This window comes from Monodon monoceros, unplaced genomic scaffold (assembly GCF_005190385.1).
Source record: "Monodon monoceros isolate NGI ecotype Baffin Bay Population unplaced genomic scaffold, NGI_Narwhal_1 Super_Scaffold_15, whole genome shotgun sequence".
NCBI lineage: Eukaryota > Metazoa > Chordata > Mammalia > Artiodactyla > Monodontidae > Monodon > Monodon monoceros.
The window spans coordinates 61,025,652-61,052,059 of record NW_021703771.1 but is presented as its reverse complement, the minus strand read 5'-3'; the positions used below and the strand labels follow the sequence as shown (position 1 = coordinate 61,052,059).

Genomic DNA, 26,408 nt, shown 5'->3' with positions numbered 1-26,408 from the left:
GCACAGAGTTGATAAATAACTTGCCCAAGTCACATATCTAATAGTTGCCAGAGCCAGTCTTTGAATACATTACAGAGTGGCTCCAGAGTCAGGATATATTATACAAATAAATTGTTCTGTGGAATGGATTTTTTCCCTGATTATAAAGGAACAAAGTCTAATAGTAGAGATTATAAACAACTCATATCTCTGAACAGGGTGGTAATTTTATTATTATATATAATAATATTAATATTATATATAATATAATTGTTATAATGTAAAATTATTTTTAATAAACATAGTAGATTTATTGAGTGGTGCTATCAACATGTCAAATATAAATACATTCATGCATTAATTGTGGAGTTTTCTCTCATTTTTAGGAAGGTGTTCTAATCAATCCAGAGTGAGTGTTTTGATTTTCTGTTGGCTCTTTGTTTTAAATAATGCTGAGAAATTTTTTCAGTGAGAATTTTAAACCTGTTTACTCTGCTTATATGGAAGATTTTTCAATTTTCAAAAATCTAGAATCTTTTTTGTTTGTTTTTCATGACATTAACTTTTTTAAAGAGTCTGCCTGAGCCAGTTGTCCTGTAGAATAGCCACTGTTTTGATTTTGTCTATTTTATCATGATTAGATCCAAGCCAGACTTTTTTTGGCCATAATACAGTAAGTGATGTGTGCTTTTTTGCATCACATCAGGTGGTATATAATGTCAGGTTGCCCCACTATTGGTGTTGCTGTATTTAGTCCTGGATCTTTTTCTGAGCATTTTAATACATTCTGTTGATCTACATGTCTACTCATGTGTCATCCCCACATTGTTTTAATTACAGAGACTTTTTACAATATATATTGATACTTAGTATTTATTTTCAGTCATCACTCTTTTTTTCCCCAGGATTTTTCTAGCTATTCTTGCATAGTCTTCTATATGAATTTTAGAATCAACTTGTCTAGTGCTGGGGCAAAAACTATTTTATTGAAATCACATTAAATTCATATATGATCTCAGAGAAAATTGGCCTTTATGTGATGTTACATTGTCTTAGAACAAGGGATGTCTTTCCATTTGTTCAAGACTACTTTTATGTCTTTCAGAAGTATTTTTACATTTTCCTCATACTGTTTTACGTATTTTTTGTGTTTATTCAAGTATTTTCTCTTTTATGATAATCTTATAAATGAGGTATGCTTTTTAATTGTATCTTCTAACTGGTTGTTTGAAAATGTAAAATTTTTATATATTAAATTTTATATTATGCTGACTTTCTGATTTTTTAGTTCTCTTATTGGTTGTGTTAGTTTTAGCATTGATTCTTTTGGACTTTCTGGGTATAAATTATATTATCTGAGTAACAGATTTACTTCTTTTCCAATTCTTGAGAAGGGCTTGCAGTTTTCGTACAGACATCTTTATATTGAATTTGGCAGGAAAGATCTTTGCCTTCTAAAATACTGTATTTTACTGGAACATAATAAATTGTATTTCATTTCTCTTAGCCATAGATAATCAAAGCATAATTCTCCCTGTGCCCCATATAGAGATTAATGGCAATTTCCAAAACTCAACTAGGATGCATGGTTATAGTGTTGCCTAAAACAAATAACTCTTTAGAAAGTTTCATAGAAGGGCGGAGAGAGGCTCTCCTGTCCTTAGCACAGTGCCCTGTGCTTGGTGGGTTGCCCATAATCATTTGACGATGATACATAAGGTTGCTGGATATATGTTCTGGCTTCAGAATTTGGCACTTTGTTTGGCCTGCTTTGTTTTTGCAATAAATCTGATCATCTTTTTTCTTTCTTTCCTTTGATCATGGTCCTGACTTGAAGGTTGGTAGAGTTTAAGGAAACTAAAAAATATATAATTCTGTTGTTCCAATCAGTCAGGTACAAGTGGGGTATAATGTCATGTTCTGATTTTCCACAAAGTAAAATACCCAAAGCATCTCCCAAGAAGCATAAAATTTCTTCATTATCTTCTCCAGAGTGTATTAATGTCTGGAAAATTAGGAAAATTTTAAAATAATACGTTTCAATTTTTAGTAGGTTTAGAAACATTACCAAAGGAAGTAGTTAATTAATGTTTTTAAAAAGAGTCCTAGAACATTAATTCAAACATTCTGATGACTAATACACACAGTTAACACTGCATCGTAGAATATGAAGCCGGTGGCTATGGCATAGATTAATTCATTCAGTTAATATTTGAGTTAACTCTTGAGGGCCTTCTGTGTTTCGAGCATTTGGACCAGGCACTGTGGATACAAAAGTGAATTAAATCAGATCCTGACCACAGGGGCTAGACAAACACACAAATGGGTCTGGAGGTTTGTGACTTAGATGCATGGGTTTCAGTAATGGTACTGCTGCTCCTTGGTTGTGTGACCCATCTTCTGACTTACTTTCTGAAAGCTGCTATTTCCTCCCTTTAAAATGGTGTTATCTTTGTTGTTTATTAATTAGCTATCTTAAAATTCTTAATAGTTGTCAAGTTTTGTTTGTTTTATTTTAATTTAAGAGATTCTCTAATTTTTCCACTGTTATCAGTGGCACTACCAGTCGTATAAGGTTATTTGCTGATCTTCAAGTTACTGAAACTCCTTACCAGAGTTTATTTTCTTTGCATGCTCATGGCTGTGGTCCCAACTATTCTGCTGGAGGTCTGGACTATAGCAAAAAAATGAAAGCAAACCTGTGCAACTGTTACCCCTGTGCTGAGGCACAGGATTAAGCTTCTCCTCTCAAGTCTCATCCGTTGCAGGTTACAGCCATCTCCCAGTAACTGGTCCTGGAAGCAAACTCCTCCAGGTGGATGGGCGTATAGGCCTCTGTTTAAGGACCATTGTGGTCCATAGGATCTGCCAGGCCCTTGGTGTACTACAAACATTGAACTGACAGATAATAGCCAGTTACCCAGAGGATTTATAGCTTCTGCTGGCTGAGAGCCCTCAGTGAACTCTGGAAAACCCATTTTCTGCCCACACCTTGAGAAGAGGCCTGTTTTCCATGCACAGCTCCTTGCTCAGCACCAAGGAAGACACAGCCCTCCCATTCCCACACCTTGCCTGACACACTGGCTCTGAGATCCCAGGAAGAAAAAAAACTTCATCTTCTGAGATACTGTCCAGCGTTTGCCATCCCTCTTGCCTTAGTCTTCGTAGGCCTCTGGAAAGGAACTAAACATGATTTCAGATTTTAAAATCATTAGACAAAGTGAAAAAGAAGATGCTCACCTAGAAGATTAAGTGGCATAATTATCAAAAGATAAAAAATTATGAAGGTAAAAATAAAATGGGCTGCAGAATTAAACAAATAACAGAACAAAACTTCCCCGAGCAGGAGAGTGATAAGATTCTGCACATTAAAGGGCTATCAGGTCCCAAGAAAGATTAATAATAACAAAGACACACTTGGACATACCCTGGTGAAAGCAGTCTGTTGGCACAATTCCCTCTTTCAGGGGAAGTCAGTCTTTTTTCAGGCCTTCATCTGGTTGGATGAAGCCCACTCACATTATGGAAGGCAATCTACTTCACTCAGGGTCTGCTAACTTAAATGTCAGTCCCATCCAAGAAATACTTTTCACAGAAACATCTGGAATGTTTGATCAGATAAAAGTGAAATAAAATATAGATTTTTGGGGGTAAAATTTACTTAAAATAGAAAAATATTTGGGGATGCTTTTCCTTAAGCTTATTCCTTTCTGTATATTCTCTGTTGAAAGCTTAAACAAACATGTATGATTGTATTTCTAAATGGTATTATTTCAGTAGCAATCTAAATTTAAAACTAAGCTTATATCGGGTTGGCCAAAAAAAGTTCGTTCAGGTTTTTCCATAAGATGTTATGGAAAAACCCGAACAAATTTTTTTTGGCCAACCCAATATCTTTAGAAAATTCATTTTAAAATTCTAGTTTTCAACACATTCTTATCCTGAAGTTGAAACTGTAAAACATGTAATTTTTTTCTTTGTACTTTCATAAGCTAAGGATGTAGATTTGGGGGTTTTTTAGTTTTTTTTTTATTTTCATCATTTTGAAATTACTTTCTAATTGGATAAGAATTTTAAAATCTGTAGTCAGCCTAGGCCTATTTTATGGCAGTCAGATTATAGTAGTGAGAACACGTATGTAAGATGTTGCTAATTCCTGAACCCCGTGGTATGACCACTCTCATTTTAAAGCCAGTGTGTCGTGCCAGACTATTCTTAGCGGTTGCAGCTAGAGAGGGTTGTGAGAGCATGAGGGCTGAGGAGGTGAGGATTTCACCATTAGTTCTGTATACTTCAGTGTAAAGTCTTACAATAAGAATCAGCATTATTTGAATATTTTCAAAAATGTTTTTCTTGGGTTTTAAAAAAAACTTTTCAAGGCCAGTGTTATCTAAGAAGAAAAAATGAGTTAAATGCCTATAAATGAGAGGAACTAGTGTTTTGTTTCAACTAGGAATTGTGCTATTTGCTCTTAACAGTGCATTGCAATTCTCACTTCTAACCACCCCTGCGTGGTTAAGCTTTTAACCTTATTTAACAAACTGTTAAACTACTCACGTGTTAACTATTCACATGTTGGTCTGCTGATTGACAGAGATTGAAAAGTAAATGAGAGCCATACCTGTGTTCATTTTAAACTTGAGCTTGATTTTGAACCAGTATCTTTCAGATGAGATGCAATGTGTTACATCCTTAGAAGCTGTTTATTACAAAGAAATGCAGTAGAGGACATGGGGAACAAAAAGATAAATCTATACATGATAAAATGATTTTTCTCAAGGTTAGCAGTCTATATTGTCATTTTAAAGGAGAGAATCAAGGGAACATTTTTTTCTTCAGTACTCTGTGGTGATTGAATAGATAGCCGATTGTATCATAGTAGGAAATCAGATGATCAAAGAGAAATTCAAATAGATTTACTTTTTGTTTTTGAGAAAATAAGGAAGCGATTCTTTTCATAGACTTTGTGATATTTCTTTATGAAAACTTGATGACCTCAAGACAGAGGCAAAACTTTCATTGAAGAAATGTAGCAGAGGGAGATAATGGTATAATTTTTGAGCTGAGAACAGAATAAGAGCACATCTTCTGCTATTGCTGGATGCCACTTGAATGAGGAAATTGGCTTAGCTCACCTTGAGTCAGGTCTCTTAGTTAGCTAAACTCTCCAACTGTTTCTGACCAAAGAATTCATGATACCACTTTAAAGGATTCTGCCATCCAAGGAGGCTTTTTTCTTGTAAGCTGTAGGAGTCATGTCTTGCTGACATAAATGTTTTCAAAATAAAATGTATAGGTATAATAAGCAAATATTCACAATCTTTTCATTTTGCAGGGATTATCAGTATAGAAAGAAAGCCTTGTAACCACCATGTAGATACAGCACCAACGGTAAGGCAATCTATTTCTACATTGTTAAAACTGTTAAGAAGGCACAAAATAATACTGGTTATAGTGACATAAAATGCCATTGTAGAAAACTCTTGTAACCTACCTTTTGCCAAGAGTTATATCCCTTTAAGAAAATTAACCTTATGTTTTCTAATTAATCAAGATAACCTATCGATTTTTACTAAGATATAGGAAAAAAAGATGCTGTATCATTTTTACAAGTACTTGTTTTATATTAATGTTATGAATAGAATGGTATTTAATTTTAAAATACTTTATACTTTTGATAAAGTACTGTAAATCTTTATGCAAATTGATTTACACCCTTGTAAAAATGAGTGTTATTTTCTGCACTAGCATCATTATTTAGAGTGAATGTTTTGTAATAGTGAAAGTAAGCCATTATGCTTCATTTCTCTCGTAGACTACTATGCCTTATTATTATAAAAGTGAAATCTAATCTTTTACCCCGCTACTGTTACTACCAGACAACAAAAGGCATTTAACAATTATAGTATCTATTTACTATATTAAAAATAGTTATAGAAAATAATATAAAAGGAAGACAAATAAATTTCCCTTTTCATCTCTGTATATAGTATTTGTATGTATGAAATACACTTCAGTTGCTGGTTCCCACTGGAAAGATTCACAAGAAATAGAGTAGAGTATATCTCTTCACTAAGCATATTCTTGTTTCTTATCCTTTCTATATAATAAATCTTTCAAGTACTCCGTACAATTCAGCATTTCCTATTGTGAGAAAGATTTAGTAATACCTTTTTTAAGAAAATAAAAAAGTATTAAACTATATTTGAATTTTATTGATAATTAATATCTTCCTCACGGACAAATTGACTCCATTTTTTCTATTTGTTATAAATCTGTATAATTGATTCAGCATGTTTGGTAACTTAATACGTGGGGCTTCAGAAACGACTGGTGTTTGAGGAATTAATCATTAGCATAATCATAAAAAGGTACATGGATATAGTGTGTGTGTTCCAGTTATCCTTTAGTAAGTATGCTAAAAGAATAGCCGTAACATTATGTAAATTTTATTCATTAATATTAAAAATGGAAGGCTAGCAATTATGGAAAATTAATTATTTTAAGGTATTTGAATAATCTACTCATTTGACTATTTTATATACTTTTGAAATTTATTTTATTCCTGTAGGCTTTCCTGCAGCACCTTGTTTGCATTCTGGGTGTTTTGTACACTTTGGAGCTCAGAAAAGTGTAACCTGCCAGGTTTTTTTGTTTCACCCTGTAGGCTGATGGCAGATTCCCATGTGGATTAAATCATAAAATAATGGAACCAAATATTCATGAAATCATGAGAAATAATGGCATGAACAAACTTTACAGTAGTGCCCTGATCTTGAAATTACTCCTGTGAATTAGGAACAAAATCTAATGCATAATAGTTTAGGTATTGTTGGTTTTTGGTTATGTTCTCCCAGTTGGATTATTAAATGGTGGCTCCTAATATATTAATAACATTTCTACTCTGTATAGTTGATAAGTTTTAAAATACTTGGTTTATACAGATGCTCCCGTAACACTCATTAGATCCCCAGGTTTGACTTGAGCCAGTCTTCCTTTCTGATGTCTTTTTCTGAGCTCTTCTCCTTCTGTCTCTTGACTACAGCTTAAGCATATTCAACAACCTTTCTCCTCTCCCCTATAGTTCCCCAACTTGCTGACAGCTAACCTTGGCGCTTTCTCCATAACCTCTAAATAGAATCACAAGTCTGTTCATTACCCAATCTCTGCTGGGCCCCAGAACAGATAAAGTCTGATTTTCACAGAAATATAATTTTACCTAATTTTCATCCTTTGTGTCAGTGTGCCCTTATTTTCCCTAAAGGGTTTAAGAGAAGAAAATATTTAGAGATAAAAGAAATAGGAAAAAGTCTAAAAGTTTTACAAAGTGGGATATTTGTGAGTTCAAACTTTGTACTATACTGGCTAAAAAGGAGAGAGACTCTTTGGGCCTGAGAAAAAAAGTAGAAGGGGAGTGGGCCAGGATTTCAGAATGGCTGAGGCTGTGAATGACTCTTGTCCTCATACCTAGCCACGAGTTTCCAGCCTACCTCTCTACAATTCCTTTGGCTCTAAGTCCTACCATGAATGGCTGGGGTCTAGGAGAGTGCTAGATGCTACTTACGACTAATTCAGCAGGGGAGGGAAGCAAGACTTTCTTAGGCCTCTGTGACAGGGAAAGATACGTTTCTTGACGTTTCAGGTTGGAATGAACTTTTCTGTAAATATATGGTTACGATAGTTTGATCTTATAGCGTTACAGTGGGATGCAGTAGTGTTCTTTAAGTGAATATAGGTTAGCCTGAGAACAAAACCCCTTTTGTCCCTTGGTTCTGTGTTCTTTCTCACTCTCTTTTTAATTTACTTGTTTCCCTTTTCTTTCATTTATTACATGAATTTTAATTTTTTGTTTGGAATTTTTTTTCTTTTTGACATAAATAATACCATATCTGTGTTTGAGGTTCCTTCAATAGAAAGCAAAATAGAATATCCCCACATGGCATGACCCCCTCCACCAAAAAGAATCAAACCTTCCTGCTTAACTAGCTATAATCACTACTTACTTTTCTTTGCATTCAGAGCTCTGAATTTTGTTCATATCTAAGAGTATATTTTCAAGTTATTTTTTCAAGAAATATAAATTGAGAATTATATTACCTGAATCTGCATATTTTAAAATATCTCTCATTTGTCTTTGCATAAGACAGCTTGCCAGGGCTTTTAATTATTTGAATATAACCTTTGCCCTTCAAAACGTTGTGGAAATTGATCATCATTTTGCCTTCTGTCATTGAGTATTTCAGGAGAGACATTCAAATCAGTCTGATAGTTATTCCTTTGTATAGGTAGCATGTTTTGCCTGTTCATGTATTACAGATTTTCTTTTATTTTCTTTATACGTAATGTCTTAGCTCAGATTTGATGCATAAATGTGTGGCTTTCTTTTCACTGATTTTTGGACTAAATGGTATTCACTCAGACGTGTTACTATTATAGGAAAAACAAATAAGACATCATACAATCATAATATTAGATTACATGAAGATAATTAGATCATGCCACTTTAAGAGCTGGTTGTTGCACCTGCTTATAGCCTCCAGCAAGTTAAGGATAATATCAGACTCAGATTAATCAGAGGTCATTGTCTGAACCCTGAAAGGCAGGTGTAAAAGTAAGTTAATAGTTAAATCAGCATAGGCTTGAGTCCCATAGTTACTTTAAATGGAGGACTTATTTGCAAATCAAAGAGAAATAGCAGCTAGCATAATGAAGTCTTCCACCCACATGTCTGGTCTTTTCTTACTTTAGGTTATTACACGAAGGACTTAGTTAAAACATACCTGCCTTTTAGTGTACAGTCATATGCACAGCAGTTCCCATAGCTTTTCCTACTTTCTGGTGGAATTAAAACATGGTAAGCCATGTTGAATATATAAAATATTTTTAGTGATTGGAGGAGAACTGTTTTTGAATTTCTTCCAGTGAAAACTGGTACGATAAAATTCAAATAACATCAACATGGCCTATTGTAGTCAATCATTTTTGTAAAGCTTCTGCATTCCAAACCTGTAACCCTAACTTACACTATTTCTTTCTTCTTATTTTATTCAGTGATCCCACAACCCCCACTAATGAGAACGAATTTTCTTTTAACAAAGGGATTTTTTGTCAGTTTATAAAATTACAGCTTACGTTTTCGTAGAGGTCTACACATCTACCACAGCAGGTTGAAACAAACTCCTGCCTGTCTCATCAGAATTATACCAGTTATGGAACACTTTTGCCATCTGTTAAAGTGTTGCATGAATTATTAAGAATTAAAATACCCTAGCTTGATTGGAAATTTAAATGTTGGTTCATTATTCTTCATTGTTATAAGACCAGTTTAACAAGCTGTTCATTCATTCTGCGGTTACACTCCTTCTAGGTTTTCTAAGGGCTTGATTGATAAATTTTTGTCACGTGATTTTTCGTCAATGGTAAACTTTACTGTGTTTTAGAGTATTTTATTATTATGAAAATATATCTGAGATGTTTGTGGTATTGCTTGCCCTTAACAGTAAACTTATTCATAAATGTACATACAAATTAAACTTTATTCTGAGCCTCTTTTGGATTATATGATTATGGATTATATGATATTCATTCTACAGCATTTTGAGTTGTTTCTGTTGTTAGATTATTATCATTGTTTAGCCCACTCTAGGTTCACAAGATTGCTACATATTGCATTATTGCACATTAGTTTAATAAATGTATACATATGTTTACATAAAATATGTCTTTCACATTTTAACATACTGTTGGGGACAGCCAATCTAGAATTTTCCGGGAATTCATAGTATGTAAACTAGGGTGAACATGCCCATATAAAACTCATAAAATAGAACCTATGGCCAATCTCTTCCTGAAGGCAATTGTAGGGTGGAGAGGGAACTGATAAACTATAAGCTTTTATAACTTGTCATAAAAGAATCTGTTTTTACTTATCAATAAAGTAGCAATTCAGAGCAATTCTATGGAAATTCAAATGTAAATGCAATAAATTCATTCTTTTTTAAGACCACTTGTGAGTTATCCATAATATAATATTTTTCTTAAGTATTTGCACATTAATTTTTCTCCATATATTGTAAATTGTGAAGCTTATGTTGATTTTTCCCATTAGCATACTCTGCTAACATTTGTTTTTCTCAGACTTTTTTCCACCAGTTCTCTTTTGACTTTGCTAAATTTCTCTACCTGAGAAAGTTTTAAAATTCTGAAAGTGTCATATTACTGGAGGACTATAACATAAGAGTGGCATAATAGGAATTTATTTTCTAAATTATCAGCAAACATTAGGTGTACGGTGCCCATAGGACAGTAGAGTATCAAGTGCTGGGTAGGTGTGGGAGTGGTATGGGGGAAAGCAGAAATACAAAAAAGTATAAAACGTGCTTTGTGTCTTTGAGCAGCTCTTGGTCTAATTAGGAAAGTGAACTGTAAATAGTTAAATCTCAATACATGAGATGGATAAAAGTTCAGAGCAATATAGTACAGATGTCATGTCAACCAGGCAGCTTGTACTCAAGTATAGGAATATGGGATGGGCCTTGAGTGCTTTAGGAATTCCCAGGGCTGTAGTGATTTGGGAAGGCTGTTTAGAGTAGGAAGGTGCTAAACTGGATCATAAAGGACAGATGGGATTTTAAAAGGAATAGGATGTTCTAGACCAGAGTAACAGTGTGACAGAAGATCACAGAAGGAAAGTACACAGAGTTTATAGATGGAGACAGTTTGCCTGAAGCAGAGCATTTCAGAACATGAGATAGATTAAGAAAAGGTAATTTGGGCATGATTTATAAAGATCATTGGATGTTAGGTAAAAAATTAAGACTTTATCAATATAAGCAACAGTAAGGCATTTGAGCATGAGAATAAGATGATCAAGGGGTAATGTTTTTAAAAAATTAAAATAAAAGCAGCTCATGAAATTGCAGGTAGGTGGAGATTAGAAGAAAGTAAATGATCTGTGAAGCTACTATTAATCCACATTCAAGGTGCTAAGGGTCTGGATAAGGAAGGGGCAATGGAAATGGAAATAGAGGTGTGCTTATGAGAAAGATTTGGAAATTGGAACTGATGATAGAAATTCAAAAGAAAAAGAGGTAAATGATGGCTGGAGACATAGGTTACTGAGAGAATGATGACTCTTAACAGATTTTTTAAAAAATAGGGATGAAGGATGATTTTTAGAGAATAATAGATTCAATTTTAGACATGTTAAATTTCAGGTAACCAGAAGCCATGAACAAGTAGAAATGTTCAGTAGAGAGCTGAGAATATAGGCTTGAACCTCAAGAAAAGAGGATGAGTTTGAAGATCTAAATTTGTTGTGTCTGATAGAGCCACAATGAACAGCTCTGGGGTCCTGAAGGGAGATCCAGTGGTCAGAAGCCTCAGACCTCGGTTGTGGGAAGTCCTGTGTATCATTATAAGCGGAAAGCAAGCAGACTCTTCACAACAGGTGTCCAAAGGCCCCGTCCAGGAAAGGGGCAGATATCCAGTCTTTAGAAAAAGCTCAGTCAGGAACCAGTCTCCTCTGACTGACCTCCCAAATTCGTTCTCCACAGAGTTATTTATCCAAGGCATAAATGTGATCATATGTTAAAGATCTTGTGGTGCACCCCATCTCCTACCAGTTGAAAGCTAAGCTATTTAGCATGTGGTCGGAAGCCTTCTGCTACCTTTGTAGACTTATTTCCAACTTTTCCCCAATACTCAATGCTGGCCACTCTGAGCTACTTGTAGTTCCCTAAACATGTCTAGTCTCTCGCACTGAGGAGTAATTTTAGAAGAGGGCTTAAGAACACTGAGTCCAGACCAGATGTCCTGGCTTCAAGTCCTGCTTTGGCCACTTTTACTCCATACGACTTCAGGCAGGGTTCTTTACCTCTTTGTCTGCAAGTGGGAGTGATACCTACCTCAAGGATTGTTGTGAGGGATAAATGAGTTGAGACACATTCCACTCAATATTTTTCTGTATACCAGATATTGAATATTATTTTACCACAAGAGATGGCCAGATAATATGGACAAGAGCATATCCCAAGCCTGAGGTCAAGAATCAAAGGGAGGGGCTTCCCTGGTGGCGCAGAGGTTGAGAGTCCGCCTGCCGATGCAGGGGACACGGGTTCGTGCCCCGGTCCAGGAAGATCCCACATGCCGCGGAGCGGCTGGGCCCGTGAGCCATGGCCGCTGAGCCTGCGCGTCCGGAGCCTGTGCTCCACAACGGGAGAGGCCACAACAGTGAGAGGCCCGTGTACCACAAAAAAAAAAAAAAAAAAAAAGAATCAAAGGGAGGACGCCGGGGTCCCAGCTAGGGCAGGGACACTGGGAACAAGGGAATCTGATGAAGGTTGCCGCAATGACCTGCGTGTCTCTTGACCAACCTTCCTTCTTTTTCTCTTTTCATTTTTTAAAGTGTGTTTATTTATTTATTTATTTATTTATTGCATATTGTGGCTGTCTCCTGCTGTCGATGCAGAAATCCAGTTACACCAAGACAACAGGCATATAAACTGGGATTGTCTTGGGCAGTCCTAAATGTGTGTGATCCCTTTATTCATCGATTCTGTAAGTCGTGGCAGCCAGGGTGATCTTTTTAAAATATAAGTCAGAATGGGTTGTCCCTCTCCTCATTAACACTCTTCAATAACTTCTCCTTGGGCGGGAGGGTGGGAGGGAGGGAGGCGCAAGAGGGAAGACATATGGGAACATATGTATATGTATAACTGATTCACTTTGTTATGGGGTAGAAACTAACACACCATTGTAAAGCAATTATACCCCAATAAAGATGTTAAAAAAAACAAAACAAAACAAAAAAAACAACTTCTCCTTACTTGTAGAATAAAACCCAAACCCTTTCCTGGGCCCTACCAGGCCTTGCCTGATCTGGTCTCTGCCTACCTCTTCAGCATCACCTTATGATACTCTTTGCTCTGAGTTTCTGGAACACAGCCAGCCTTTCTCCTACTCACCTATCAGCTTTGAACATTTGGTCTCTCTGCCAGGAATATACACCCCCTTTTACATAATGGGCTTTTTCTTTAGATCCCAGTAAATGTCAGCTTTTCAGAGGATCTTCCTTCACCATTCTATCTGAAGTAGATACTCCCCACTTAGTCTTTTTATTGCACCTTTTTATTTCCTTAATACTTATCCCAATTTGTAATTTTTTTGTTCAGTTATTTTCATGTTTATCTCTTGTCTTCCTTGATAGAATGGATGTAAGTTTCATGAAAGTAGGGACCATGTCTGCTTGAGTCACCATTGCTTATAGACTGTCAGTAGATACAGCTTAAATGAATCAATGAATATAGGCTGAAACTATAGAAATAAAAAAGCACAAAGAGCTAGACTGGACTTTAGGGATGTCCATATTCAGAAGGTTGGAAAAAGAGCCCTCACAGAAGACAGACAGAAAAGAGAGACATAGGAAGTCAGGAATAGTGTAGCATCTTGGAAGCCAAGGGAGTCTAACTGGAGGTTTTGTGCCATCATAGGTAGTCAGAAAAGTTTGGGAGAAAGGAAGCTAGATGGTAACATTAGGAGGCATGATGAACTGGAAGCAATTCGGGAAGCCTGTCATGAGAGGAGGATGGAAAATAGAATAGCAGTTAACTTAGCCTTGTGTGTATATTGCTGACTCATTTCACAAAAGAAAGTAATGTTTTGCCAATAGGGCTGCCATGAAAGGAATCTATGTAGAATGTGAAGTAAATGTTTCTTTTTCCGTGCTCTTCAAAAGTGAAAAATTAAGCTTTAGTATTTATGCAACATTATTACTTTCAAAAAATTTCTCAGATGGAAGGAAAAATTCAGGAACATAAATGGGGAGAAGGATGCACACTGTATTTTAGCATTAGACAAAGGAGTAGAGTAAGGCAGTTGTAGCAAGATTCCTTACTAAGTATTTAAAACTTTTCTAGTTGGTAAAATGAGGAAAGTTGAAGAAGTTGAGCTTTTAGGTCTCCTTTGGGTCTTTTTCATCTGCTCTTACTGTTCCAGGACAACATATTAAAGAAGAAAAACTAAGCAAATTTCTGATAGTCATCTCTTGAATGCTCACTCATCATTTCTCTCATTCTTCCTATTCTCAGGATTCAGTTAGAGTTCACCCATATATTATACACATGGCAGTCGTGTCCACTGGGTCGACTAACAGATTGCCTGTCACCACCATTGCTATTGGAAATTTCATGCTGCTTAATTAGTAGATGTGGGCTAGTTGTCTTCAGTAGATCAAAAACTAAGTCCTTTCACTACAGACCAAATCTCTCCACCTTCATAAGCCCAGGGCTTGGTGAAATGATGCCAAGCAGTAGGTTATGGTGTTCAGATAACTGGTGTAATTTAGCCAGCAGGGGTTAGAGAGCATGTGCAGTACAGTGGGGAAAAGGAAGGGCACTGGTCTGGCTGCCTAGGATTCTATTGAAAGAGCAACCAGTAATCTTTTTTGCCCATTTCAATCTCTTTCACTATCTTTCCCAACACAAATAAAGTCGTGTTCAGTTACACAAACTGGTGGAACTTGAGGCTAATCAAAACTGTGAATCAAGAACAATTCAGAAGTGCACAAATATTCTAAAACAGTACATCTGAAGCATTAAAAAACTAAAGAAATTAAAATCATTCCATTTTAGACTCTAGCTGAAGTACTTCCTTAGCCAAGCTGTAGTGAGATGTCTAGAAGTATGAACACGTGGTTCCCATGAGACCTGACTCCAGAGGAATTATTTTGGTCATTTTTTCCCCTGAGAGCAGCAAAAAGAGCAAGTGCTGGAAGGGAGTCTGCTTCCTCAGGAGCTTAAACTGGGAAGACAGGAGCCAGAAAGCAGGAGCTCTGTTAAATGCCATAAGGGGAGGTGGTGATATGCCCCACCCAAAACATTTACTTCACCCCCTAGCCTGTTTCTTTGGAGCAGTACTTACTGTCATTGTAAGTACAGTCTGTGTTTCTGTAATGCAAATTAGCCAACGTGCAGTTAATAAATAGATGAATGATGTCAGTAAGATTGCAGAAGAGTTATTTATGCATGTTACAAGTTTAAACCCATCAGAGGCAGGCTTTCTCATAATCAAATGGAAAGACTGAGTCATTTTAGAAAAAAGCTGAAATGCCTTTTGCTAATGTCTAATTTAGTAGCTTCAAGAACTGCTAATACAAATGAAGAATTGTTTTGTTTGATGAAATCTAAAACCTGATTGGGTTTTTAATTTTGATAAACTGGTCTCTATTGAAAGGAAATTCTTTCATGGACCTGACTTAACCATAATGCTGGGTACAGATGCCAGCAAAGATTGAATACCACATTAGTACTTTGATTAAGATTGTTAGTTTCTTTCAGCACCCTAGTTACAGGTTCCATAGATTTTAAGTAGTCTGCAACAACTGCATTTTTTTTCATAAGCCTCATTCTACAGAATGCAAGACTTTATAGCAGAAAGGCCTATAAAAAATGATGGAATTTTGTCTCCCCTCGTAAAATGTAAACACCACTAAGAGAGGGGTTTTCCATGTTCTTGTTCAGCACTGCAGTCTGAGAACTGTCCAATACCTTACACATAATATTACTAGCTATTATATTACTGATATTCATAATGATCCTGAATCTCTAAGAATAAGTTAATCATAATTATATCAAACTTATTTCACTTTGTTGTGAGCATCAGTGATACACATGTATTGAATACCTACTGTGTTGCCAGTGTATCTTTATATCTACTTTCTTTTCATCTGTATAATCTTAGATAGGTATTATTATCCCCATTTTATAAATTATGAAACGGAGGCACTGAAAAGTGAAGAGTCTTCACTAGGGTCACACAGATGGTAAATATAGAGCCAGGAACTTCTTTTCTATTTAATTAACATGTTACCTAAGAGCCTCTGGAGTTCTTGATATTTGCCAAAGACTACATTATCTGCTAATAATGGGATATTTTGATAAGTGTATTGAGACGTTTCTAATCTCTACACATTTTTAGTCATTTAGCTTCAACGTATGAGAAGGATGTGTCACTGGTTACAAAAAGAAGTCCCCTTGCTTGTGGATACGTTCTTTCCTGGAAAACAAAAAACTACTTCTACCTTAGAAATGCTGTGTTTTCATTAATTACTCAAGTTTTGTGCTTTACCTACAAATGATTAGTACCTTGGTTTTACTCTGCTTCTAGATCGTTATAGAACAAATCAATTTCCTCTGCTATAAGCACAGCTCTTGAGATGCTTGAGAGTGTCTGTTTCATCTTGACATTCTCTTTTTTAGACTAACTGTATCCATTTTCTTCTACTTAATCTATATTGATTCTGCCCAGTTTGTTCATATTCTTTGGAAAAGTGACATCCAGAACTAGATTTAATATTCTAATTGTGATATGAAAAATAGTGATACTGTTGGTTTCTATAATCTGCATACTGTGTTTGATATTGAATTATGACCTACCATAACTTCTTGGTATTTTAAAGGTTTACTGTCAAGACCTGTCTTCCCATTATTTACCTACTTGTGCCTCAGTATCCTCATCTCTAGAATGGAGATAATAATAGTACCCTCCTCATTAGTGCTGTTTCCAGTACTGAGTACAGTGTCCAGCACACAGTAATCTCTCAGCTTTCCACTATTACCGTTTAACCCTAAGTGCAGTGGTCCATTTATCCTTGTTGAATTTCATCAGTTTATTTTTGACTCATTTTTCTTTTGAATGCTGGTTTTTTTCAGCCATGGTCACTCACTCCTGAACTCTGTAACATGAACAAATTTTATAATGCCCCTTATTTATTGTCTTTATTCACAACATGGGGAAAATATTGAACAATGAACAAAATCAAAAAGGCAACAATTTCTTTACATGTGGTCAATTTAAGTTTTTATTTATCAACAAAATGCCTTATAAATAAAAGTCATTTTGGGGGGGGGATGTTAATGTTTAAAAGCAATTTCCATGTTACATTGCATTGTCCTTTAGCAAAGCATTTACTTACCTGTCTTTTAAAATAAGATTTGGTGATTACTTGAAATTTTCCTTTTAATCAATATAAAATTTGATCCTGTAAGGAAGCATTGAATATAGTACATAACAGAAACCAAAACTTGAGTTGATCATGCCATAAAATGAAGCAATTATTTAGAAGAACTTTTCAGACTCATCATTTTATGGAATATTATTTTCCATTTTGGGAAAATTTAATCAAAAGTTATCAAACTAGTCCTCTATTCTTCCTGCCTAGATGGGCATTTACCATCTGCCACTCCAGATGTTCCATAGATTCTTTTCTTACCTTGATAAATATACACGAGTTTACCAGGTCTCTTCTTCCTGTGATGCCCTTTATCCTGCCATCTTCTCAGCATCCCCAGGGATCAACCTTTGGCAGAGATCATAGTGCAGCAGCCAGTAATGCAGACACCTCTCGGTATAACCACATTATTGGGTCACAGATTACTTTAATGCATAAAGAGTAAGTAAGATAAATCCCTAGAGGGAACGAAACTTCTGTGTTTTTAATTAAACTTCATAAACTTTTCTTGTCACCATATCTCTGCCTGGTAACATGGCAACGTGAGCAGACTTTTCTGAGGGCACTTTATGGACTCAAAGCTTATTTTGCCAAACCTAGAAATAAATTTTCTTTTCAGAATGGAGTTGGAGTTGGTAGATCTATATTTTTTTTGGAAAATATGGTTACGTTTATAGTACTACAGAAATATTTTACTACAAAACGCCATTCCTCTTTGATAAAGAACTTCAGGAGTTGAGTAATAACAATCGTACCTCTAACATTTATTGGGCACTCACTAGGTACCAGGCACTGTGCAAAGTGTTTTATGTAGGATATCTCATGAATGCCATCATTCTGTATGATAAAAGTATCATCACCATCACCACCATCATCATCATCATTCGCCAGTAGGGAAACTGAAACATAAAAGGTCTTTAAGGGTCTTTTAGAAACATTTAAATTGAACGTGTTAATGCATTATGGTAGATGAGCCAAAAATATTAAGAGCAGAATAAGTTTATATGATTAAACCATTAAACTCAAGTGTCACTCTGTGGCACAAGGCAGATTCTGTGGAAACTGGGAGCAGTTCAGGTAGTATTAACAGCAAGTAACACTTATAAAGACAATTTTTAGTTTTAAAAACCCTGCTTCGTAGTGTGTATTATTTCATCTGATCTTTGTATCATCACTGTATCTTGTAATGGCATTAGGCAGGGGTGGTAATGCAGAGAGTAGACAACTGAGCAATACTGGTAGGGCTGACCAGAATGACAGCCAAGAAGGGTCATGAAGACCTTGAGGACAGGATGGCCAAATACAGATTCCTCCCTCTTCACCATCTACCATGGATGTTATCTAAGAAAGCCAACTGCAGAATTTTTTTCTTGGAAAACATCCCATCCACACACCAAGGAGCTTTAATCAGATATGGTTTGGGGTTAGTGGATAGAGTCTTAGATTTCCTCAGAATAGTGGCACTTCAATTCTCAAAGCTGTGGGGGTGGGTTAAAGACGCATAAGTAACAGAGAGTAATCTGGATGTGAGAAGGGGATCTTGGGGTTTGGTGGGAAGAAAGGGGCCCAGAAGCTGTGGTTTTTCTAGTGCACTGGCAGAGTCACCTGTGACCTTGAGAAAGGAAATTACAAGCACCTGTTACACTTCAAACTATGCTACCCACATGCCACAGACAGCTGTTTGAAGAACAGGACTAAAAAGAACAGGAATGAAAAGGTAATTGTATCACCCAAGAATGAGGTGATTGGGCTTTGTCCCTTCTTCCTTGAGACCTACTTGTAAAACTCATTGTACACACCCAAGTGTCAGCTGGTACGTAAGCATGAATGACTCCTCAGTTGATGTTTCTAATCTTAATTATTGTTTTCTTTCTCCATTCTACTACAAAAATCTTCATAATAAATACTTAGGCTGTTAACCACTTGGGAACCAAAGAACCTGAAAATGAGCACAGCTCAATAAAATTCCCGTCTTTCCTGGGACTTATATTGGGCCTTTCCACTTTAATCTTCTGTCACTGGTGCTACCAACTGCTTAGTTCTTACTGACAAAACCTTGGTAATATATTAAGCTTATCTGTTTCTCTTATGTACCACATGTATTGCTTTCCTCTTCTGTTATATTCCCACAATCTAACCTCTTTTGTCCACTTCCATAGCCAGAATCAAGACTCCTCTCTCTGACATGAATCGCTATGGTCTCCACCTCTGTGTTTTTGCTTGTATCTGTTCCTTTATTCTGACTAACCTCGCCTTCCATAACCATAATTTCTATGATGTTCTTTTTTTTATAACAGCTTTATTTGGATATAATTCACATAGCAAAATGTTTACTCTTTTAAAGTCTACAATTCATTGGGTTTTAGTATATTCATAGTTTTGTACACATCATCAGTGTCTAATTTTAAAACATATTCCTCACCCCAAAAAGAAATCCCATACTCAGTAGTAGCCACCCACCCCCCTACACTGCCGTCTCTCCCTAGCCCCTGGCGAATACTAATCTACTTCCTATCTCTGTGGATTTGCCTATTCTGGACATTTTGTATAAATGCAGTCATATCATATGTGACCTTTTGTATCTGGCTTCTTTCACTTAGCATGCTTTCAAAGATCATCCATGTCATAGCATGCATCAGAATCTCATTCCTTTTTATGGCTGAATAATAGTCTATTATATGGATATGCCACATTTTATTTATCCTCTAATTCATTGATGAGCATTTGGGCTGCTTCCATTTTTAGCTATTATGAATAATGCTGTGTGCACATTTACATACAGGTTTTTGTGTAGACATAGGTTTTCAATTCTCTTGGGTGTATATTTAGTAGTGAAATTGCTGTGTCACATGGTAACTCTGTATTTAGCATTTTGAGGAACTGCCAAAACGTTCTCTAAAGTGCCTGAACCATTTTACAATCCCACCAACCAAGTATGAGAGTTTCAATTTCTCCACATCCTCACCAACACTTGTTACTGTCTTTTTTATTATAGCCAGTTTATTGAGTGAAAAGTTATATCTCTTATATCTCCTGATTTTGATTTGCATTTCCTTAATGATTAATGATGTGAACATCTTTTGCAGTGCTATTTGTATATCTTCTTTGGATAATTTATTCAAATCCTTTGCCCATTTTCTAGTTGGACAAATTATGTTCTACTATATAATTGCATAAGTAGGATATATTTTAATGACTGTGTTATGTATTTATGTATGTATGTATATATGAGAATCAGATCTTATTATACCAAGGGTAGCAATACAGTTTTGTTTTTAGACATGGGGTTGAAGTTAGCATATCTACATTTAATTTGGAAAATAGGATCACATTTATAGTTGCAGGTGTCCTATAGAAATATTTTTATTTTAAAACACCATTCCTCTGTGATAACTCAAAGAACTCTAGGAGTTGAATAATAATAATTACACCTGACACATATTGTATACCTACCATGTGCCAGGAATATAGCATATAAATATATATTATATAAAATCAACTGTATAAATTATGTAACTCATACATAAATATAGATATAATATAGATATATTCATATTATTTATATCTAATTGGGTTTGTCTTAGTATTGACTTGTAAGAGTTCTTTATATACTCTGGATACAAGTCTCTTATCAGATACGTGATTTGCAGATATTTTCTCCTGTTCTGTAGGTTGTCTTTTTCTCTTTCTTCATCATGTCCTTAGAAGCACAACATTTTTTTAAAATTTTTATGAAGTTCAGTTTCTCTACTCTTTTCTTTTGTTACTTGTGCTTTTGTTACCATATCTAAGAAACCATTGTCTGATCTAAGGTCACAAAGATTTACTTCTATGTGTTCTCAGAGAGTTTTATACATTTAGCTCTTACCTAGGTCTGTAATCCATTTAGAGTTAATTTTTATATATGGTGTGAGTTAGGGATGTAACTTTATTTTTTTGCATGTGTCTATCCAGTTTTCCCAGCACCATTTATTGAAAAGACTATTATTTCCCCATTTAATGGTCTCGGCACCCTTTTCAAAAATCAGTTGGCCATGAATGTAAGGGCTTATATCTGGACTCTCAATTCTATTGCGTTGATTCATTTGCCTATCTTTATGTCAGTAATCCACTGTTTTAATTGCTGTAGCTTTGTAGTAAGTTTTAAAAGCAGAGCTTGTCCTCCAGGTTTGTTCTCTTTCCAGATTATTTTTCTGTTCTAGGTCCCTTGCATTTCCATATGAATCTTAAAATCACCTTCTCAGTTTCTGCAAAGTGTTTAATAGGGATTATGTTGAATCTGTAGATCAAAATGGAGGATTTTCATCTTAACAGTATATTAAGTCTTCCAATCTAGTAACATGGGTCTTTCAATTTATATAGGTCTACTTTAATTTCTTTCAATGACATTTTGTTTTTATTATGTAAGTCTTAGACTTTTATTTCAAGTATTTTATTCTTTTTGATGTTGTAAATGGAATTGGTTTTATATTCAGATTTTTCATTCCTCAGGTATAAAAATATAATTGATTTTTTTATATTCATCTGTATTCTGCAACCTTACTGAATTTGTTTACTACTTCTATAAGATGTTCTGGAGGATTTTTTGTAGATTCCTTGAGATTGTCTATACACGAGGTCATTTCATCTGTTAATATAGTTCTACTTCTTTGTTTCCATCTTGATTCCTTTCTTTTTCTTGCCTAATTTACCGGCTGGAATCTCCAGTACAGCGTTGAAATAGCAAGGGTGAGTGTCTGTGTTTTCTCTTGCTCCTAATCATAGGGGAAAAGCTATCAGTCTTTGACCATTAAGTATGTTGTTAGCTGTGTGCTTTTGTGAATAACCTTTACCAGGTTGAAGCAGTTCCCTTATATTCTTACTTTGTTGAGTGTTTTTATCAGGAAAGAATGTTGGATTTTGTTAAATGCTTTTTCTGTATTTATTGAGATGATTATATGGGGTTTGTCCTTAATGCTATTAATATGGTCTATTACATAGACTGATTGTCATATGTTAAGCCAAACTATCATTTCTGGGATAAATCCCACCTGTCATGGTGTATAATCCTTTTTATATGTTGTAGATTCTGTTTACTAGTATTTTGTTGATGTTTTTACATCAGTAGTCATAAGAAGTGTGTAGTTTTCTTGTCCAGCTTTGGGATCATGATAATACTGACTTCATAGAATGAGTTGGAAAGTGTTCATTTCTCTTTTATTTTTTGGAAGAGTTTTGTAAAAGATTGACATTATTTCTTCTTTAAACATTTGGTGCAGTTTGCCAATGCTGCATTCTGTACCTGGGCTTTTCTTTGTTGCAATTTTTTAAATTGTTAATTCAGTCTCTTTACTCTTAAGGTCTATTGAGATTTTCATCTTCTTCTTGAGTCACATTTAAGTTGTCTCTTTCTAGGAATTTGTCCCTTTCATCTGGGCTATTTAATTTGTTAACATACAGTTGATAATAGCACTCCATTATAATCCTTTATATTTCTCTAAGGCCAATAGTGATATCTTCTCTCTCATTCCTGATTTTATTAATTTGGGTGTTACCTTCCGCTCCACCACCCTTGGTCAGTATAGCTAAAGTTTTGTTAATTTTCTTGATCTTTCAAAGAACCAATTATTGGTTTTGTTAATTTTCTCTATTCTTTTTCTATTTGTTATCTTTTATTTCCATCCTAATATTTATCATTTCCTTCCTTCTACTTGCTTTGGATTTAGTTTTATTTTTCTAGTTTTAAAGTATAAGGTTAGCTTATTGATTTGACTGTTTTTTCTCAATTAAGGCATTTACAGCTATAAAATTTCCTCAGATCATTGCTTTTGCTGCTTCCCATACATTTTGGTATGTTGTGTTTATCTTTTCATTTATCTTTTTAAAATTTCCCTGGTGTTCTCTTCTTTGACCCATTGGTATTTAGGAGTGTGTTGTTTAATTTCGACACAATTTCCCAATTGTCTTTCTGTTACTGATTTCTATTTTCATTTCATTATGGTTGGAGAACATACTTTCTGTCATTCAGGGTTTTTTTTTTTTTAAGGCTTATTTTATAGCCTAGCATATTGTCTATACTAGAGAATGTTCTACATGCACTTAAGAAAAATATGTATTCTGCTTTTATTAGGTGGAGTGTTCTATAGATGTCTGTTAGATCTAGCTGGTTTTTAGTGTTGATCAAGTCTTCTGTTTCCATGTTGATCTGCCTCGTTCTAGTCATTATGGAAAGTGGAGTACTGAAGTCTCAACAACTATTGTTGAATCATCTATTTCATCTTTCAATTCTGTCGATTTTGCCTTATGTATCTTGAGGCTTTTTAGGTGCATATATATTCATACTTATTTATGGCTTCCTGATTGATTGACCCTTTTATCATTTAAAATGTCCTTCTTTATCTTTACTGACAGTTTTTGTCTTTAATTATATTTTACCTGGTATCAGAATAGCCTCTCCAGCTCTCTTTTGGTTTCTGTTTATATGGCATATCTTTTTCATCCTTTTCAACTTTATTGTGTCTTTAATCTAAAATGTTCCTCTTGTAGACAGCAGATGGTTTGATCATGTCTTTTTTCCATTCTGATAATCTCCGCTTTCCATTTGGAGTGCTTAATCAATTTACATTTAATTTAATTACTGATAAGATAGAATTAAGTCTACAGTTTGGTTTTGTTTTCTTTATGTCTGATGTATTTTTTTGCTGCTTTCCTCTTTCATTACTCACTTTTTTGATTAAAGTAATATTTTTAATATACCAATTTAAATCCCTTTTTCTTTTTGTGTATTTACTTGAGTTGTTTTCTTAGTAGTTACCCTGAGAATTACAATTAACATCTTAACTTAAAAGTTTGGATTAATACCAACTTAATTTTAATAGTATGTAAAAACTTTAATACAGTTATTTTCCCTTCTGCCTCCTTTGTGCTATTATGGTTGTACAAATTACATCTTTTTTTTTTTTTTTACCATCTTTATTGGAGTATAATTGCTTTACAATGGTGTGTTAGTTTCTGCCTTATAACAAAGTGAATCAGCTATACATATACATATATCCCCATATCTCCTCCCTCTTGCGTCTCCCTCCCACCCTCCCTATCCCACCCCTCTAGGTGGTCACAAAGCACCAAGCTGATCTCCTGGTGCTATGCGGGTGCTTCCCACTAGCTATCTATTTTATATTTGGTAGTATACATAAGTCTGTGGCACTCTCTTATTTATACATTGTAAGCCCATCAACACAATTTTATAATTCTTTACAAAGTTGTCTTTTAATTTACATGAGGAGTTTCCCAAAAAGTACATTTATACTGTCCTTTGTATTTACTTATGTAATTACCTTTATCAGTGCTCTTTATTTCTTTATGTGGATTTGAGTTACTGTTAAGTGCCCTTTTGTTCCAGCCTGAAGGACTCCCATTAGTTTTTCTTGAAGGGCAGGTCTACTAGCAACAAACTCTCTGTTGTCATTTATCTGGGAATGTATTACTTTCTTCTGTTTTACATGGTAGTTTTGCTGGATATTGAATAGTAGGTTGAGTCTTCTTTCCACACTTATTGTTGAAAGCATCATCTTACTAACTTCTGAACTCCAAGGTTTCTGATGAGAAATTTATTGTTAATCTTATTGAGAATCCTTCTATGTGATGAGTTGTTTTTCTCTTGCTGCTTTCAAGATTCTTGGGCTTCGGTAGTTTGGCTATGATATGTCTAGGTGTGGATCTTTCTGAGTTTATCCTACTTGGTATTTGTTTAGGCTCTTGGATGTGCAGATTAATATTTTTGATCAAATTTGGGAAGTTTGGGTCATTATTTCTTCAACTATTCTTTCTTCCTTTCTTCTGTTTTTTCTCTTTTTGGGTCTCCCATTATTCATATTTTGGTACACTTGATGGCAGCCCATAGGTGTCTGAGGCTCTGTCATTCTTCTTCATTCTTGTTTCTTTTTGTTCCTCAGACTAATCAGTGAAAAAGTTCACTGATTCTTTCCTCTGCCAGTTCAAATCTACTGTTGAGCCCCTCTAGTGAATATTGTACTTTTCAACTCTAGAATTTCTGTTTGTTTTTTAATTCTTTCTTTTTATTGATGTTTTCAATTTGCTGAGATAGCATTCTCATTTTCTCTTAATTCTTTTTTAAAATTTTTGTTGGACTATAGTTGATTTACAATGTTTTGTTAGTTTCTGCTGTACAGCAAAGTGAATCAGTTATACATATACATATATCCAGTCTCTTAATTCTTTAGACATGGTTTCCCTTAGGTCTTTGAATATATATATATATATATATATATATATACCAATTTAAAGTTTTTGTCTAGCAATTCCAACATCTGGACTTTCTCAGGGACAATTTCTATTGACTTCTTTGACTCCTATTGGGGTTATACTTTACTCTTTCTTTACATGTCTTGTAACTGGACACTTGAGATTATATGATGTGGCAAACTTAAAAATCAGATTTTCTACCCCCACTTCCCTATGATTTGTCATTTTTGTTATTATTACTTTTACTATTTGTTTAATTAGGGACTTTCCTGGAGTAATTCTTTAAAGACTGTACTTTTTGTGTTGTGCAACCACTAAAGTGTCTGCTTGGTTAGCTTAGTGGTCAGCTAATGATTGTATTAAGATTTCCTTAAATGCCGAGGACCTTTTCCAAAGGGCTGTATTTGTGTGCTAGGACATGTTTTTAGTGCTTCAACATGCAGTTCATAACTCTACCATACTTAGACTTCACTTTCTGCTTGCATCGACTGTCAAGGTCAGCAGAGATGAAAGATTTGAGCCTTCTCTGGTCTTTCCTGGGCATACACAGAGTTTTGCACATGCCCATGGCCTTCTAGATTTCCAGGAATCTGTTGATGCTTTTCAGCAAACCCTATAGACAGACATGTTATTTCCCAGTTTTTCCTTTTAATTTTGGTCAGTTCCTTGTCATAACATGTATCACCACCTAAGTTGCCACTGATTTTTTCTGACAAACGCTCGAGGGATATGGCTGTTCAAACAGCTGACTCTGAGTCACATCAAATAAAGACAAGCCCTGAGAATGGAGCTTTTCAGGGCCTGCCACCTAGGTCATATAGTGGCACTTCTCTGGAGATGGGGATTTGTAGGCACTCTGAACCTGTTCTGCCTTCTCCAGTGACTGCTAACCTGATAGTTTTCACAGTTAACCATGGTTGTCAGTCTGTTTTTAAAGCTTCCAAGGGGCTGGCAAGAGAGTAATGGGAATAGGGCAGGTTAAAATTCCACAAAACTTGATGTTTTTTTACCAAGATCCAACTGTTTTTTTTTGAATACATGCTCTTTGGATTATTGCAGTCCCTTGGCTAATTTTTCAAGTTCTTAAAAGTTGATTTTGACAGTTTTGCCAGTTTTCTTGATTTTATGCAAGAGCCAATTTTCATTACTCGCCCATTCCAGAAGTGCTTCCCCTCTA

At 35.1% G+C, this 26,408-nt stretch overlaps 1 protein-coding gene across 11 annotated transcripts in view; it reads left to right on the top strand.

Annotated features, from left to right (window-relative positions):
* Positions 1-26,408, top strand: part of AHI1 (Abelson helper integration site 1) — a 212,064-nt gene that overhangs the window by 114,073 nt on the left and 71,583 nt on the right. For 10 of the 11 annotated variants that reach the window (XR_003793672.1, XR_003793671.1, XM_029223601.1 and 7 more), the window contains one exon: positions 5,315-5,370. The exons of the other annotated variant lie outside the window; for it this stretch is intronic. Coding sequence is in view for 8 of the 10 variants with exons in the window: in XM_029223601.1 (XP_029079434.1) it covers positions 5,315-5,370 (56 nt within the window). In the remaining 2 variants the exon portion in view is untranslated. The remainder of the gene's footprint in view (positions 1-5,314; positions 5,371-26,408) is intronic. 11 annotated transcript variants of the gene reach the window in all.